The sequence below is a fragment of the Canis lupus genome, chromosome 12, assembly GCF_011100685.1.
Source record: "Canis lupus familiaris isolate Mischka breed German Shepherd chromosome 12, alternate assembly UU_Cfam_GSD_1.0, whole genome shotgun sequence".
NCBI lineage: Eukaryota > Metazoa > Chordata > Mammalia > Carnivora > Canidae > Canis > Canis lupus.
This window is the reverse complement of record NC_049233.1, coordinates 33,881,338-33,899,713: the sequence shown is the minus strand read 5'-3', so window position 1 is coordinate 33,899,713 and position 18,376 is coordinate 33,881,338. Positions and strand designations below refer to the sequence as shown.

The 18,376-nt window shown below is 36.4% G+C and overlaps 1 protein-coding gene across 1 annotated transcript; it reads left to right on the top strand.

Moving 5' to 3' along the window:
* The first annotated feature begins 16,730 nt into the window (after positions 1-16,730).
* On the top strand, positions 16,731-17,952 carry LOC474964 (heterogeneous nuclear ribonucleoprotein C). Its single transcript, XM_038553349.1, has one exon. The coding sequence runs from the start codon at positions 16,783-16,785 to the stop codon at positions 17,662-17,664; it is 882 nt and encodes a 293-aa protein (XP_038409277.1). The 5' UTR covers positions 16,731-16,782; the 3' UTR covers positions 17,665-17,952.
* Positions 17,953-18,376: the final 424 nt, after the last annotated feature.

The following is an 18,376-nucleotide window of genomic DNA, read 5'->3' as shown; positions in this document are numbered from 1 at the left end:
TAAAATGACTGATGTTTAAGTCATTAAATTTTGCAGTAGTTTGTTATGCAGCAGTAGATGATGGCACCGTGAAAAGTATCTGCCTATATATATATAACTTACAATTAAACCCTTACTTTTCCACTACCTTTTGGCAAATATATCAATTTCTAATAGGGCTATAGATTTTGTACCAAGCTGTGCAATAGATTTTCTAAAGAACATGATTTTACGTGAGGTATTATAAAACCTTAAGTAATAATTTTGGAAGTTCACTGTAGTAATTCATCATGTTGTGTCCAATCTATGTATTTAAAAAAATTCTGGAGATCTCTCATCTCTTGGTTCTGTACACAGGAATTACCTTACCCAAAAACCTAAACTTTTTCATCATCCTAATTCTTGAGAGTATTTAACACTCTTGCATTGATAGTAAAGAAGTATGTTTACTTCATGCAAAAAATTCAACACTAAGTCAGTGCCGGGAAGATAACAATTTATCAATACATGCTAGCCCTAATAACTATTTATCTGATATATCTACAAAGAGGATTGAATTTAACAATATAAATAATATTTAATAATATAAAAATATGTGGAACAAAGAGAAACTACTATGGCAATGCCTATTATAAAGTATAACTTCTAGGGGCGCCTGGGTGGCTCAGTCGGTTAACCGTATGTCTTTGGCTCAGGTCATGATCCCAGGATAGGTGTAGGGGCTCCCTGCTCAGCGGGAAGCCTGCTTCTCCGTCTGCCCCTCCCCCTGGCTTGTACTCTCTCTCTTGCTCACTTTCTTTCTCCCTCTCAAATAAATAAATAAAATCCAGAATCTACACTAAGCTATACAGATACCATAGCCATGTTTCAGTGTACCAGTCTTCAAACTCGTCATGGTTTCAGCCATGTCCTTGAATGGTGAGACCTTTGTAAGGAGGAACTGGTGCTTTTGGAACAAAACTTTTTGAAATAGAACGAACCCACAACACATGTGATATATCTTAAAGTGTTTTTTATAGTGAATTGTGTTTTCGGGATGTTAAGAAAAAAGATTTATTGTTATATAATTTCCTTTGAGAGCCTTTCAAATAAAAAGAAAGAGTAGATCACAGACCATTTTATCCAACCTTAGGAATTAACTTCTCAGTAGTTCCCAGGAACATAAGACCTTTGGAGAAAAAAAAAAATAGTATTGTAAAAAAAATTACCCCCTTTTATCAAAGCAATTCCATTTCCATTATTTTTGATAGGAGTGTTTGTTGTTTTTACTACTTTGTAGTAAAGTCAAAGTATAAGGAGTAAATAACCGACATCCTCAACAGACTTGAGAAGTTGGAGCCATCCTGGCTACATATGTCAAGTGTCTTCTGTGGCCTTTTTCAAACCACTGGAGTATTGGTTGATCCCCTGAAGCAATAACGTATTGTATTTCATGGAGTCTAGGAAACAATCAACTCTAAGACACATCCTATTTCAGAGACATTTAAATGTGAAAACTGTACATTCTATAATCCATGGAAAATGGTGATTTGCTAAGAGAGAAGTTTAACGTTTTTAAAGGACTAATTTATTCCTAAGAAATAGTTTACACTTCAAAGACCAGCTCTAGATTCATTTCCAATACTGAGTATTTTCACAGCCTAGAGTCCTTTGTACTAATCACATCACATTAAACTTATTAATAAAGAAAAGGAAAAGTTCACAGAATTTAAGTATTGAATTAGTATATAATAAGGTATCAGTGGAGATAAGTTGAAATTAATATAAGAAATTGGTTATATACCATCATTTGTATAACTAAACAAATAAATTCAGCCCACAGACTAAAAATAGAACCATGTTTAAATTGAAAAAAAATAATAACCTTTGTTCAATAACATTTGTTTGGAGTCTTTACTTGCATAATTCAGCAGCATTTAGATCCATATTTGGGGGCTTGTATTCACTTTAAGATGCTATACTGAAGAGAAACTGAAATATCTTTTCTAGCCACACTTAAGTAATACAAAACATTCACATTTTCAAAAGAAAATTAGTATAAACACTAAGTGATACAGGAATTTTTACCTTAATCAAAAAAAGAAATTTTACCTATTACCTCCAAAGTTTTTGTTTCTTTTCCATGAATGTAAATAGATATGTATCTCCCAGTCCCTTTTTTCCAATTACTATTAAATATTTGTTACTATTTTTACATAATTTGCATTCTTGGCCCTTTAAAGTAACTGAATATGAGATGGATATGTAAACACATTATGGACTTTCCGGCCAGCTCATGTGGTACTTGTTATTAAATCTGTAGCCAAGGAATATGTGATTCTCGTGGGTTCCTCCAGGCTTCCTCAGAGTTTCTGCCCTTCTCTTCTACAGTTACTTTTCATCTTGTGAAAAGACTCCCAGAGGCAGGTTGTAGGATGGATCTCCTCCAGGCTACTCAGGGCACAAGTGTCCCTAAGAGGACACATCAAAACCAGTAGACATGCTGTCACTGAACCCTGGGATGCTGAGAGACCCAAAGGCAAGCGTTTGGCACTTTATTCCAGAACTTGATGGCAGCCTCAATATGCCAGAGGAACCAAGTCATACTCCTGCCCAAAGACAAGTATAGGCTACTTAATCCCTAACCAACCCCGGACACTAGTCTGGCCTTCTATGAGATTGGCAAACTGTTGGGAGCCAGAAGTGGGGTCTTAAAGAATAATTCTTTTTTTTTTTAAGATTTTATTTATTTATTCATGAGAGACACAGAGAGAGAGAGGCAGAGACACGGCAGAGGGAGAGAAGCAGGCTCCATGCAGGGAGCCCGACATGGGACTCGATCCCGGGTCTCCAGGATCACACCCTGGGCTGAAGGTGGCACTAAACCGTTGAGCCATCAGGGTTCCCAAGAATAATTCTTCATAGATGTCAGCAACTCCATCAGGAAAACACTGAGGCATGTTGTATGTGGCAAGAGGAGGTACAATCCATCCAGATGGCCATCTCTTCTAAGAGAGGCACCATTCTATTTGGCAACAACTCTTCCTTCCAGGCTTCATAGCTTACAACTACTTTAGAAGAGTGCTTAGACAGAGGCTTTGTCTCAGTTTGATATTTTGTTTTCTAATGGCTGATCATCTATTCTACCCAGTTTCCAAGATACCGCTAATAATCCTCACTTCCTGATTTTCATGGCCTTGAAAAGCCCCCTCCTACACTGAATGAGGTCTGGCCCTGTGAAAATAGTAAAGTAATGGTGAACATGAGGCTAGGTCATGAAAGACATTGCAGCTTCCACTTTAGTCTCCTCAATTGATTATTCTGAGGGAAACCAGGTGCCCTTGCAGATATTCAAGGGACCTATAGAGAGGCTTACAAAGAAAGAGAGGAACAGAGGCCCCAGACAACAGAGAACACAAACTTGCCAGACAAGTGAGTGAGGCACCATGAAAGTGGATCTTCTAGCCCCAGCCATGCCTTCAGATGCCTACACTTCCAGCTGACATCTGACTACAGCCACTTGAAAGCATTTTCCCCTCCAATAATGAGAACTATCCAGCCTAGCCCTTTCTGAATTCCTGGCAAAACAGAAACCAAGAGAGAAAATAAGTGATCATTGTTTTAAGACACTACATCTTGGAGTGATATATTACAAATTATTGGAGAAACTAAATCAACAGTAGTCACCAACTTTATTTATTCCACAAACTTTTACTAAGCATCTATCATATGCCAGACCCTGTACTAGGCTAGGATACAAAGATGTTTAAGACACAGTTATTGTGGGGCACCTGGGTGGCTCAGTTAGTTAAGTGTCTGCCTTCTGCTCAGGTCATGATCCTGGAGTCCCAGGACTGAATCCCACGATTGGGCCCCCTGCTCAGCAAGGAGCCTGCTTCTCCCTATCCCTCTGCCACTCCCTCTTCCCTTCATGCTATCTCTCTCTCTCAAATAAATAAAAATCTTTTTAAAAAGTTGTTGCTCTCAATTCTGTGGGAACATAGATGAGTAAATATAAATGGTGATACAAGATCTTATGACAAAATGCTATGACAGCACACACAAAAAAGGAATGATTTTTGTTCCTTTGTTAATAAGAAGAGCTATAGAGTTATTCATTCTTTTCAATCAAAATGTATTTGGTGCTTCCTAGGAACCATTCACTGAGATCTGTGATAGACACTGGCGAAAATATGGTGAAAAAGACACATCCCTGATCTCAAGGTTAATATCAAAAGCTGAGGAGATAACACATTGGAGGAAAGCTAAAACTAGGTAATCAAATTTGCCATATTATGACCTTGGTGAGAGCAGTTTCTACAGAATGGTGAAAATAAATAAAAAATTAGAATAGAAAGAGGAAGTAGAAGCTGCTAGTGTAGAACTTTTTTTTTCCTTCAGAGCATTAGTAGTAGAGAGGAGAGAGAAAGATCAAGAGACTAGTTCTCCTTCTTGCCTGAGCAGTGCTCTTGGTTTTATCACCATTCTGCTCACTTCTGCTTCCCTGGAAGGGCTGGGTCTTCCCATGAGAACTGAATGGTGAATTGAGCAAGGCAGAGAGGCTGCCCAGAGCTGCACAATCTCAGAATCTCTAGCTTGTAATTGTTGTGAGATGATCTGACTGAAGGATGTTAGCTGATATTAACAGAGCTCTTTAAAAGACTAGTCCAGAAAACCAGAAAACCAGTTCTTAATTCATGATGAGAACTGTAACTGACAATTCCTAGTATATATATGAGTGCTCATCAGGCTTTATGAGTGTCCCCCCAAAATTGATATAGACTTAACTACAACACATTCATTCATTAATTTCAATGATATGATATCTGTAGCTATCTTTACAATTATGAAAACAGAAGAGGATGATATATTTAAGTCTATGGACTGCTATCAGCTACCAATGACAAGTAAATTAGTGAATTATTTTGTATTAACAGCCATTCATTAACAAACCTTTGATGAAAGCAATAGGTATCAGTTTAAATGATACAAACAGCTACTAGGCTATGAGTGTTTATTTGTTCATCTAAGTATTCATTAGAAAGCACTTAAAAGTGGACTTGCATTTTAGAGTTGCAGAAATCTACATGGAACAATTCCCAAAAAGACATTTTCAAGGTTTTAACTTCAATAACTAAAAATGCCATTCCTAGGAATTCATAGTAAAGAACAATCAGTCTGCAAAGTTATAATACCCAATATAGAGGAAGTTTCTCAGTGAATATTAATTGATGATGATTGAGATTATTATATGAAATATTTGAAGGTGAGAAGAAAAAAAAACTGGATAAATTCAATAGAAGAAATTGACCCAGAAGTGTTAACACCATTTATGAAGTCAGTTGTGCCCAGAGTATTTTAGTAGTTTTTCAGAAAAGTATAAATGCTCTAACAGTTGTGTAGGTTGGTTACAAACCCAGAGGATGAAGATAAGAGTGAAGATTGAGATAGGAAATAGAATTTTGCAATCTTCTTCCAGCCAAGTCCTAAGGAATCTTGCTCTAGTACCTACTACTCTTTTTCCAACATTATTAATCTCTCCTCCACAGGATCGGCCTTTACACACACACACACACACACACACACACACACACTCTTAGCTTTAAAAAAAAAAGTAAACTTGATCAGGTGCTTCTATAGCTACTGTTGTTTTTTTTTTTAATTTTTCCTTTCACTTCTCCAAATGACAAGTGATGACAAGTGATCCTTATGTTTCCACTGTTCCATTGTTCACCCCCTCCGAAACTGTATCCATTCCCCACCATTCTACTGAAACTGCTAGACGTTATTGCATAAGCTTCATGATCTCTGTGATGTGTCATTCTGTTCACTGTATTTACCACTTGGGTGACACATTCCATCCTTAAACCCTTTGCTCCATCACTTTCAGGATTTCACACTGTCCTGGTTCTCCTCACATTACCTCAAAAATCTTTCCTTAATTCTGTTCTCCTTTCCTTTGATATCTGTTCTTTTCCCTCTGTACTGTCTCCCTTTAGAAATTCATCACTTAGCATAATATCCACTCTAAAAATCTAATCTTCTTGATGACAGCCACCATTCTATATCTTCAGCTTTGTCCTCTCATGGGATTTTATTGTTGGCCAAAAAGTCTGGAATTAAAACTTCTCATTTTATTTTTTCAGAGGTTGAACTCTTGTGATTGCTTCTTCTTGGATAAGTTAATGGCTTATTAGTGAAAATCAGAGATATAAATTTTCTGAGGAAATGCAAGAATTGATGGAAATGCTGCAATTTTTACCCCATTCATTGCAATTTTGCATCAGATATGCAATGCTCAGGAGGAATAATATGTTGAACATATCATATGTCACTGTATGTTTTATAACATAATATTCTAAACCATTTATTATGCATGTTTGTTTATGTTTCCAAACTTTATGGCCACCCTATATTTCTGTACCTTTGACTGACTACTATATAATTCGTTGTGGATACTTCCTGTCATCTCAAAGTCTCAAGATCATGTATTTGAAGAATAACCTGTATTGAGTATCAACTACTGTTCTATGTGCTGCGATACGATAAGTGTTCTTTAAGGTATCCTAATCTAAACTCATGATCTTTTTTTCTAAAACCAGGGGCTTTACTAACTTCCCTGCTATTCTTTTAATCACCCAAGTTAAAAATCTAGGAATCACACTTGATTAACTTTTTTTCTATTTATTGCTCATTTGGTAAATGCTATCTATATATTGAGGGGTTTTTTCCTTTAAAATGGTTGTCCCATCCACCTATTCCTTCATGTTTCCATGGCATACTGTCACAATGCTAGTGTGACAATAGCCCTTAACACTGCAAACCTGGAGTACTTCAATAGCATAGTCTCCCAGTTTTTCTTTATGGTTCTACTCAGTCTCCTTCTTCCAATTCATGTAGTATATCTTTGCCAGACCAATCATCTACAAAAGGCCATTGAAAATATCACTTCATTCCATGCTCAATAGCTTCAGTGTGCCCCCATCTTATTAAGATGGGAGGTTGGCTTTGCTGGTCTATCTTTTTCTCTCACTCAAGTTTATGATTGCCTACTCTCAGGGTGTCTATCTTCTCATGGACACCTTGTGTTAGGCAAATAATTCTCAGATGTGAAACCAAAAGCACAATCCACAAACTTTTAAAATGTCATAAATTAGTTTTTATCAAAATTTAAAACTTCTACTCTGCAAATGATGCTAAGAAAACAGACAATTTATAGAATGGAAAAATTATTAGCAAATTACATATTCAATAAAAAGGACTTGTATCCAGAATACATAAAGAGCTCTCAAAATCCAACTATAAGAAAACAAACAATACAATTTTTTAAATGGTTAAAATGTTTGAATACATGCTTCACCAGAGAAAATATATAGATGGCCAAATGCAGATAAACAACAACAACAACAAAAAGATGCTCCATATCATTACCTATTTATGACTAATCAAATTAAATTTGTGATAAGATGCCACTACCTATCTGTGAGATTGGCAAAAATAAATGAACAAACAAACCACGGATAATACCAAGTGGTGATGAGGATGCAAAGAAACTGGAACTCTCATGTACTGCTCATAGGAATCCAAAATCATACAGACAGCCTGAAGCAGGTTGGAAATCTTTTATAAAGTTAAAAATAGACTTACCATATTACTCATCAACCCTATTTAACTTAGAGAAATAAAAACTATGTTTACAGAAAAAACCTGTACATGAATTATTATAACAATTTCACTTATAATCACCAAAACCCTGGAAACAATCTAAATGTTTATCCATAGATAAACAGATAAGCAAGATGTGGTATAGCCATAAATAGAAAATTACTCAGGAATAAAAAGGAACAAAATATTGATAGACAAATAACATGGAAGGATCTCACAGGCCACATAATGAGTGAAAGAAGTTAGTCTTAAGATGTTGCATACTGTATGACTCCATTTAAATAACATTCTGAAAAAAAAGGCAGAACTATAGAAAATGATAGGGAGGAAGAACAGATGAGTGGTTGCAGGGGTTAGAGGTGAGGGGAGTGATGGATAAACAGAGACAGTACCAGGGAAATTTAATTTAATTTAATTTAATTTAATTTTATTTTATTTTATTTTATTTTATTTTATTTATTTATTTATTTTACCAGGGAAATTTTAGTGGTAATGGAACCGTTCTATATCTTGATTGTATTAGTGATTCTGTAAATTTAAACACATGCTAAAATCCATAGAATTGTATCGCAAAAGTTATTTTTATTATCTTATTTTGTTAATTTAACAAAATTTAACAGCGATAAAAATATTGAAAACTTGAATTAAGTGACTATATATAATTCCAGAACCATCTCTATTGTCATTTAGGATTCTTAGGATATTTTGCTATTAAAAACAACGATGAAACTAATGCTAATAAATGTATTTAATAAAAATAATCATAGTTACAAATGGTAACTTTTTAAATGATACTTTCTTTGTAAATATATTGAGTGCCTTTGATATAAGGTGAAGAATGCAAAGGGATTTCAAATGTTCCAATAAATATTTTTTTAAGTAGCCATAAAATGCAACAAAGGATATTTGTAACACTTATGGGTGAAAGATAATTATGAGACAGAAACAATGTGCATAGTATCAGGTAATAAAACAGTAATTATGATAGTGGTTATAATAGACATAAATTAAAAGATCAAGTGTAGGTATAAAGACCATTATAGAAGTTGGTTTAAAATGCTATGTTAAACATTCAGGGAGGATAAAGATTATAAAGATAGCCTGCACATATTTGAAGATATGCCATTGTGGAGAAATGCCAGGTAATAGAGCTAGCAGAAGATTTCTATGAATCTGCTTATACAGGTCTTCCCAACACAGAGACTTGTACAATATTAAAAATCATAAAATATCAATTTACAAGACAGCCTTGAGCTCCAAATGGATAAGATATTGGGATTTTCCATAAAAACTCAACATACTCTTTATATACCTTACTGTATGTAAGACATTCAATACGTATTTATTAGATACATTTGCATTAATCTACTACAGCAAATATAAGGTTAAATAAATTATAAAATCCAATTTGTGAAGAAAAGAGAAGGCCTGATACGTGCAGGGAAATAGAATGTCAATATGGTGGCTGACATTCTAGATGCCAAAGAAACTTCCTCAATATTCCTGGATTGCACACAAAAGATACAGAAATGATACATTTTCAGGATAGTTCACTTATGCTATAACCAAATCTGTCTGCTCTAAACTGAACATCCAACTATCACGGGCCAATTATGAGTATACTTGCCAACATAGGGCAGCTATGAGCTGACTGTATAAGTACATGTGTCTGTATTATATATGCACAGTTGAAATCTTTTTATTAGTACAAATGTTAAAAATCAAAGATTTGATTCAGGGACATAGAGAGCTTAAAAATATGTCACTTGTTTGTCATTCACGGCAAAAAACATCCTGTCAACTGATTGTAAGTTCATCACTTTTCTTGAACTCATCAGAGAAGGATAACCAATTAGCCCCAAATCTAAGAAGAGACAGGCATTTGCAGGGAAAGAATAGACATGGCCAGTTGCTTACATGGCTCAGACACAATCAGACACTGGTTGTGGAAGAACTCAGCCACAATAGTTCATGAACTAGTAGAGCCTGAGTGAAGCTTGTAGGAAAATGTGGAGCCTCTTGAAGATGCAGGTATGGGAGAGTTTGTACCTTCTTACAGACTCTTCTCCATGAACCCCACCTCAAGCACACTGAAAAAGCATCCCTAACCATGGAGGACTGAAAAGCCAAATAGCAACATCTGCTAAAGGAATAAGAAATCCCAAGCAGGACCTTTCTCCTTTATCTTGTTTATGGAACAGAAGTCCTAAGCTATTATGAAGGAGTATAACAAACAATCATCCTTAGGAAACTGGTGAAAACCCATTGCAAATGAAGAAAGGAACAGAAAACATCTACTACTTTTACTTCCAGTTTGCCTAGGATGGACATGGGACTTTCAGGGCTAACTGGGGAAGTCCCTAGCACACTGGAAGGAGGTGGTCATCTTAACCCTAGCATAGGCAAGGCTCCAGAATATCTCTTGGGACCACAACTAAGGTGAAGAGAGGGATAGGAGGACAGAGAAAACCACACCCTACAGACACAGTGCCTACCTAAGACTGAGTCTTAATAAAAACAGAGAACTTCCTCTCCCCCACCACCAGGCTCACAAGCTGAGTAACAAGATACAGTGGATATTGCTGGAAGAAGGCCAAGAGAGTGAAGACAGACTCTCTCTGGGGCACAGCACAAAGGGAAGAACTAACTAAGGGTGGAACAAACACTGTGTGTTGGCAGGGGGAGGGCTAGAAGCAAACCCCCCACCTGATGTGCAAGGAGTCACTAAAGGAATTTGATCCTTGTGGTGAATTGAGTTAGCACTGCAGCTGAGGAGGGTAATATCAAACTCAGCCCAACTCCTAACTCAAATTCACATGTTAAAATTCTAGCAGAAGGACAAGTATATGCATATGCATTTCCAGGCATAAAATCTATTTATCACAGTTTTACTGTCCTGGACAAGGTGTCTGGCTTTCAACAAAAAATTATGAGGCATATGAAAAGGTGAGAAAAAAACAACACACTGTCAAAAAATAAAGGAATTGACAGAACCAGACTCAGAGATGACAGAGATGTCAGAACTACCTGACAGGGAATTTAAAATAACTATGAGTATTATGATAAAGCTCTAGTGGAGAAGAACAACATACAAGATCAGATAGGCAATTTCAGCAGAGAGATGAAAATTAATAAGAAAGTATCAATCAACTTGAAATGTAAGAAATGAAAACCATAGTAATAGAGGTGAAGAATGTCTTCAAATGGCATCAACAGACTTAACAAAGAATCAGTGAACTGGAAGATTGGTCAATAGACATGACCTAAACTTAAACGCAAGGAGGAAATAATTTTATATTTCCTAGGTATTTACCCTAGAGAATTGAAACCTTGTGTTCACACCAAAACCTATACATGAATATTTCTCATACCTCTATTCACAATCACCTCACTGAAAATAACCAAATATTTTTAAATCAATGAATAGATGTACATAGCATGGCATATCCATGCCATTTTATATGATTCTCTTTACATAACTTTCTGAAAATGGCCAAAATAGAGACAGAAAACAGATTAATGGTTGCTGGGACTTGGGGTGATATCAACAAAGGTACAGCACACAGGAATTTCAGTAGTGATAATTTTTTTTTAATTTTTATTTATTTATTATAGTCACAGAGAGAGAGAGAGAAAGAGAGAGAGAGAGAGAGAGGCAGAGACATAGGCAGAGAGAGAAGCAGGCTCCATGCACCGGGAGCCCGATGTGGAATTCGATCCCGGGTCTCCAGGATCGCGCCCTGGGCCAAAGGCAGGCGCCAAACCACTGCGCCACCCAGGGATCCCCAGTAGTGATAAAAGTACTCTGTATCATGCTTGGTGTTGGGTACATGGGTTTAAGCAATTGTCAAAACCCAAAGAATTATGCCCCAAAATGAGTGCATTTTATTCTATGTAAAGTGAATAAAAACATAACAGGATGTGGAGGTATCCCAAAATGGAACCCCAAAATGGAACATAAGCTCTAACAAATGTAACTAATCTAACCTATGAACTAGATTACCTCACTAACACAGAAAGAGAAGAAAAGAACTAACCTAAGAAACTTTAGAAAACAATATTTTGAATAAATACTATTAAGGCTAGAGACAAAAATTTTTGTACAAATATACTATATTCTAGTTAGTAAATGTATTTCTCACAGAGATATGACTTAGCACTTCTGAACCTACCTGTGTGTACTAAGATTGAACAACAACAGAAAGGAAATATATTGTAGAAGCACAGAAAATCCCATTAAACTCAACAAAAGTTGACCATCACCAAGATATATCATAGTCAAATTCACAAAATACAGACAAGGAAAGAATCCTGGAAGCAGAAAGGGAAAAAAAAAATCATTAACCTATGACAGAAGACAGATCAGGTTTTCAGCAGATCTGTCCACAGAAATCTAGCAGTCCAGAAGAAAGTGGCAGGATATATTCAACATGCTGAATAGGAAAAATATGCAGCCGAGATTACTTTATCCAGCACAGCTGTCACTCAGAATAGAAAGAGAGATCAAGAATTTCCAAGACAAAAACTGAAGGAGTTCATGACCACTATGCCAACTCTGTAAGAAATATTAGGATTCTTTGAGTGAGAGAGAAAAAAAAAAAAAAAAGGCAACAGAGACTAGAAAGGACCAGAGAACATCACCAGAAACATCAACTCTATAGGTAACACAATGACACCAAATTCATACATTTCAATAATCACTCTGAATATAAATGGACTAAATGTTCCAACCAAAAGATATAGGGTATTAGAATGGATAAAAAATATCCATCTATATGCTGCCTACAAAAGATTCATTTTATACCTAAAGACATATGCAGTTTGAAAGCAATGGATGGAGAAGAAGTTATCATGTAATAGATGTCAAAAGAAAGCCAGAGTAAGCAAACTTATATCAGACAAACTAGATTTTTAACAAAGACTATAACAAGAGATGAGGAAGGGCATTATATCATAATTAAGGGGTCTATCCATCAAGAAGATCTAACAATTGTAAATATTTATATTCCCAACTTGGGAGCACCCAAATGTATAAATCAATTAATAATAAACATAAAGAAACTAATGGATAATAATACAATAATAGAAGGGGACTTTAACTCCCCACTTACAGCAATTGACAGATAATCAAAGCAGTAAATCAACACGGAAACAATGGCTTTAAATGACACACTGGACCAGATGGACTTAACAGATATAATCAGAATATTTCATCCTGAAGCAGCAGAATACACATTCTTTTCAAGTGCACATTACATTCTTCAGAATAGATCACATACTGGGTCACAAATCAGCCCTCAACCATTACAAAAAGATCAGGATCATGCCATGCATATTTTCAGACCACAACACTATGAAACTTGACATCAACCACAAGAAAAAACTTGGAAAGACCACAAATACATGGAGGTTAAAGAACATCCTACTAAAGAATGAATGAGTTAACCAGGAAATTTAAAAAGGGATTAAGGGCAGCCCTGGTGGCTCAGTGGTTTAGTGCCGCCTTTGGCCCAGGGCCTGATCCTGGAGACCGGGGATCGAGTCCCATGTCAGGCTCCCACCGTGGAGCCGGCTTCTCCCTCTGCCTGTGACTCTGCCTCTCTCTCTCTCTATGTCTCTCATGAATAAATAAAATCTTTAAAAAAATAAAAAGAGATTAAAAATACATGGAAGCAAATGAAAATGAAAACATGACAGCCCAAAACATTTGGGATGCAGCAAAAGCAGTCCTAAGAGGGAAGTATATTGTAATACAGCCCTACCTCAAGAAGCAAGAAAAGTCTCAAAAAGACAACCCAATCTTATGCCTAAAGGACCTGGAAAAGGAACAACAAATGTAGCCTAAAACTGGCAAAAAAAAAAAAAAGAAATAATAAAGATTAGAGGAGAAATAAATGATACAGAAACAAAACCGTAGAACAGATCAACCAAAATAAGTACTGGTTCTTTGAAAGAATTAATAAAATTGATAACCCCCTAGCCAGACTTATCAAAAAGTGAAAAGACTCAAATAGATAAAATCACAAATAAAAGAGGAGAGATTGCAACCAACACCACAGAAATACAAACAATAATAACAGGAATATTATGAAAATGTATATGCCAACAAACTGGTGATCTGGAAGAAATGGATGAAATCCTAGAAACTTACAAACTACCAACACTGAAATAAAAAGAAATGGAAAATTTGAATAGACTCATAACCAGCAAAGAAATTGAATTAGTAATCAAAAATCTCCCAACAAACAAAAGTCCTGGGCCAGATGGCCTCCCAAGGGAATTCTAGGAGACATTTAAAGAAGGGTTAATACCTATTCTTCTCCAACTGCTCCAAAAAAAAAAAAAAATAGAAATGGAAGGAAAACTTTTAAATTCATTCTATGATTCCAACATTACCCTGATTCTAAAGCCAGATAAAGAATCCACTAAAAAAGAGAATTACAAGCCAATAGCCCTGGTGAACATGGATACAAAAGTTCTCAATAAAATACTAGCAAATCAAATTCAACTGTACATTACAAGAATTATTCACTACAATCAAGTGGAATTTGTTTCTGGGCTACAAACATGATCCAATAGTTGCAAATCAATCCACTCAATACACCAGATTAATAAAAGAAAGGATAAGAATCATATAATACTCTCAATAGATGCATAGAAAGCATTTGACAAATACAGCATCCATTCTTAATAAAAACCCTCAACAAAATAGGGATAAAGGAAACATACCTCAATATCATAAAGGCCATATACAAAAGACCCACAGCTAATATCCTTGATGGGGAAAAGCTGAGAGCCTTTTCCCTACAGTCAGGAACATGACAAGGATGTCCACTCTCACCAATACTATTCAACATAGTACCGGAAGTGTTAACCTCAGCAATGAGACAACAAAAGAAAATAAATGGCGTCCAAATTGGCAAGGAAGAAGTCAAACTTTCACTATTTGCAGATGACATGATACCCTAGTAGAAAGTCTATAAGACTCCACCAAATTGCTAGAACTAATACATAAATTCAGAAAGATACAGGATATAAAAGCAATGCACAGAAATCTGTTGCATTTATATACACCAATAAAGAAGCAGCAGAAAAACGAAATCAAGGAATTGATCCCATTTGCAATTGTTCCAAAATTAATAAGATACCTAGGAATAAACCTAACTGAAGAGGTAAAAGATCTGTACTCTGAAAACTATAGAACACTGATGAAAGAAATTGAAGAGGACACAAATAAATGGAAAAGCGTTCCATGCTCATGGATTAAAAGAACCGATATTGTGAAAATGTCTATACTACCCAGAGTCATCTAGACATTTAATGCATTCCCTATTAAAATACCACCAGTATTTTTCACAGAGCTAGAACAAACAATCCTAAAATTTGAATGGGACCACAAAAAGTAACTAAAGCAATCCTGGAAAAGAAAAACAAACCTGGAGATATCATGATCCAGGATTTCAAGCTATATTACAAGGCTGTAGTCGTCAAGACACTATGATACTGGCACAAAAACAGATAGATCAATGGAAAAGAATAGAGAACCCAGAAATGAACCCACAGCTATATGGTGGGCTAATCTTTAACAAAGAATATCCAATGGAAAAAGGACAGTCTCTTCAACAAATATTGTTGGGATTTGGATAGCAACATGCAAAAGAATGAAACTAGACCACTTTCTTATACAATACACAACAGTAAATTCAAAAGACCTAAATGTGAGTCAGGAGACCCTCAAAATCCTAGCAGAGAACATAGGCAGCAACCTTTTTTACCTCAGCCATAGCAACTTCTTACTAGACCTGTTGCCGGGGGCAAGAGAAACAAAAGCAAAAATGAACTATTGGGACTTCATCAAAGTAAAAGACTTCTACACATTGAAGGAAACAATAAACAAGATTAAAAGGTAGCCTACAGAATGGGATAAGATATTTGAAAATGACCTATCTGATAAAGTATATAAAATATATAAAGAACTTACCAAATTCAACACCCCCAAAAACAAATAATCCAGTTAAGAAATGGGCAGAAGTGTATCTGGGTGGCTCAGTGGTTGAGCGTCTGCCTTTGGCTCAAATCATGATTCTGGAATTGAGTCCCATATTTGGCTTCCCCATGGGAAGCCACATCTGTATATGTGCCAATAAGGATATGAAAATAAATATAAATGTGTGTATGCATGGGGCTAATATAATACATTGAATATACATGTATATGTATATTCAATGTATTATATACTTTTTATTTTTATTTTTGTATACTTTTTATTGACTCAAAGTCATGCACCTCCTTTAAGGCCAGCTCAATACCATCTCCACTTAAACCTTTCCAGATCCCCATTTCAATTTGTATTCTCTTACAACACTTAACAGTACAAGTCTTGTACTTGTGTAGATAGTCTAGATGTCCTTCTAGATAGCAAGCTCTTAAGTGTCTTGTTTGGCTTTTATCTTTTACAACACCTCCATCAGCTTCTAAATATATAGGTGCTCAGTAAATTTACTGAATGGAATTTAATATTAATGATATCTAGACACAAATCTGAATGTCTAAAAATCAACATGCCTTGAGGTAATTAGTTCTCTTCCAGCTGGATTCCCCAGGGCCTAAAAAAGATCAAAGATTCTCTTTAGGATTCAGTCCTGAGCCCTGAACTCTTCCCTTTGCATTATCTTCAATATGATCCGGTCCTCATGGCTATGGAAACGAAATACTGTTTATCCCTGAATGCATACATCAAGCCTTATCTTCTTCTTAGAGAAGCTTCAATCTCTTCCTGTGCCCCCCTTCCCAGCCTTTTCTACCTACTTGCCTCCAATTCCTCAGGGAGTCATGTGCCAATTCTACTTCAGTTCTCCCCCCAGTTAGCCTCTTCCTGTTTATCACAGCCACAGTCTAAGCCATCATCATCTCCAGAAACTTCTGAAAGCTTCCAGGCTGATCAGTGTATTTTACACTCTTTATTTCATTTTAGCTGGTTCTTCAGAAAGCAGTTAGAATAATTGTTTTTAAAACTCTAAATCAGGAAGGCTGAGCGGTCGCCCTCGAGCTGCACTTAGCTTCTGCACGTGGAACCCGGGAGTGGGAGATTCAGAATCGAATCCCTTCTCCCTCCCCCTCCTGTTTTCGGCTTTGTGAGGAACCTTACCAGCAAAGACAATGGCCAGCAATGTTACCAACAAGACAGATCCTCGCTCCATGAACTCCCGTGTATTCATTGGGAATCTCAATACTCTTGTGGTCAAGAAATCTGATGTGGAGGCAATCTTCTCAAAATACGGCAAAATTGTGGGTTGCTCTGTTCATAAAGGCTTTGCCTTCGTTCAGTATGTTAATGAGAGAAATGCCCGGGCTGCTGTGGCAGGAGAGGACGGCAGAATGATTGCCGGCCGGCTTTTAGATATTAATCTGGCTGCAGAGCCAAAAGTGAACCGAGGAAAAGCAGGTGTGAAACGATCTGCAGCGGAGATGTACGGCTCCTCTTTTGATTTGGACTATGACTTGCAACGAGATCATTACGACAGGATGTACAGTTACCCAGCACGTGGACCCCCTCCTCCTCCTATTGCTCGCGCTGTGGTTCCCTCAAAACGTCCACGTGTATCAGGAAACACCTCACGAAGGGGCAAAAGTGGCTTCAATTCTACGAGTGGACAGCGAGGATCTTCTTCCAAGGCTGGAAAGTTGAAAGGAGATGACCTTCAAACCATTAAGAAGGAGTTGACCCAGATAAAACAAAAAGTGGATTCTCTACTGGAAAGCCTGGAAAGAATTGAGAAAGAACAGAGCAAACAAGGAGAGATGAAGAATGATAAGTCAGAAGAGGAGCAGAGCAGCAGCTCCCTGAAGAAAGATGTGACTAATGTGAAGAGGGAGTCTGAGGGGGGTGCAGATGACTCTGCTGAGGAGGGGGACCTACTGGATGATGATGATAATGAAGATCGGGGGGATGACCAGCTGGAGTTGATCAAGGATGATGAAAAAGAGGCTGAGGAAGGAGAGGATGACAGAGACAGTGCCAATGGCGAGGATGACTCTTAAGCACATAGTGGGGTTTAGAAATCTTGTCCCATTATTTCTTTACCTAGGCACTTGTCTAAGATCAAAATTTTCACCAGATCCTCTCCCCTAGTATCTTCTTCAGCACATGCTCACTGTTCTCCCCATCCTTATCCTTCCCATGTTCATTAATTCATATTGCCCTGCGCCTAGTCCCATTTTCACTTCCTTTGACGCTCCTAGTAGTTATGTTAAGTCTTACCCTGTAATTTTTGCTTTTAATTTTGATACCTCTTTATGACTTAACAATAAAAAGGATGTGTGGTTTTTTAAAAATATAAAAAAATAAAAAATAAATAAAAAATAAAAATCTAAATCATATCATGTATCTGTTTAAATTATTTAAAATTCTTCATTAGCTTCCCTCTGCACTTGAAATAAAATCCAGTCACTTTATTTATTTATTTTGTCCTCAAAGCTCTACACACAATCACACTCCCAGTCATAAGCCTCCGGTCAAACTCAGTCGCCTCTTTACTTCTTTAGAGCTTTTGCAACAAAGTTTACTTCTGCTAGAGCAGAGTTTCTTGAATTATCTGCGGTAAAGGATCAGATCTTTTCTTCAATCTGTCATGGAATACTTTCCAAAATAGAGTAAAAATCAACTACTAGAAAAAAATTTAAAAGAAATATATTTTATTTTTATATTTAATGGCATAAAGGTAGTCTATCAAATTACGATAAATGTTACAAA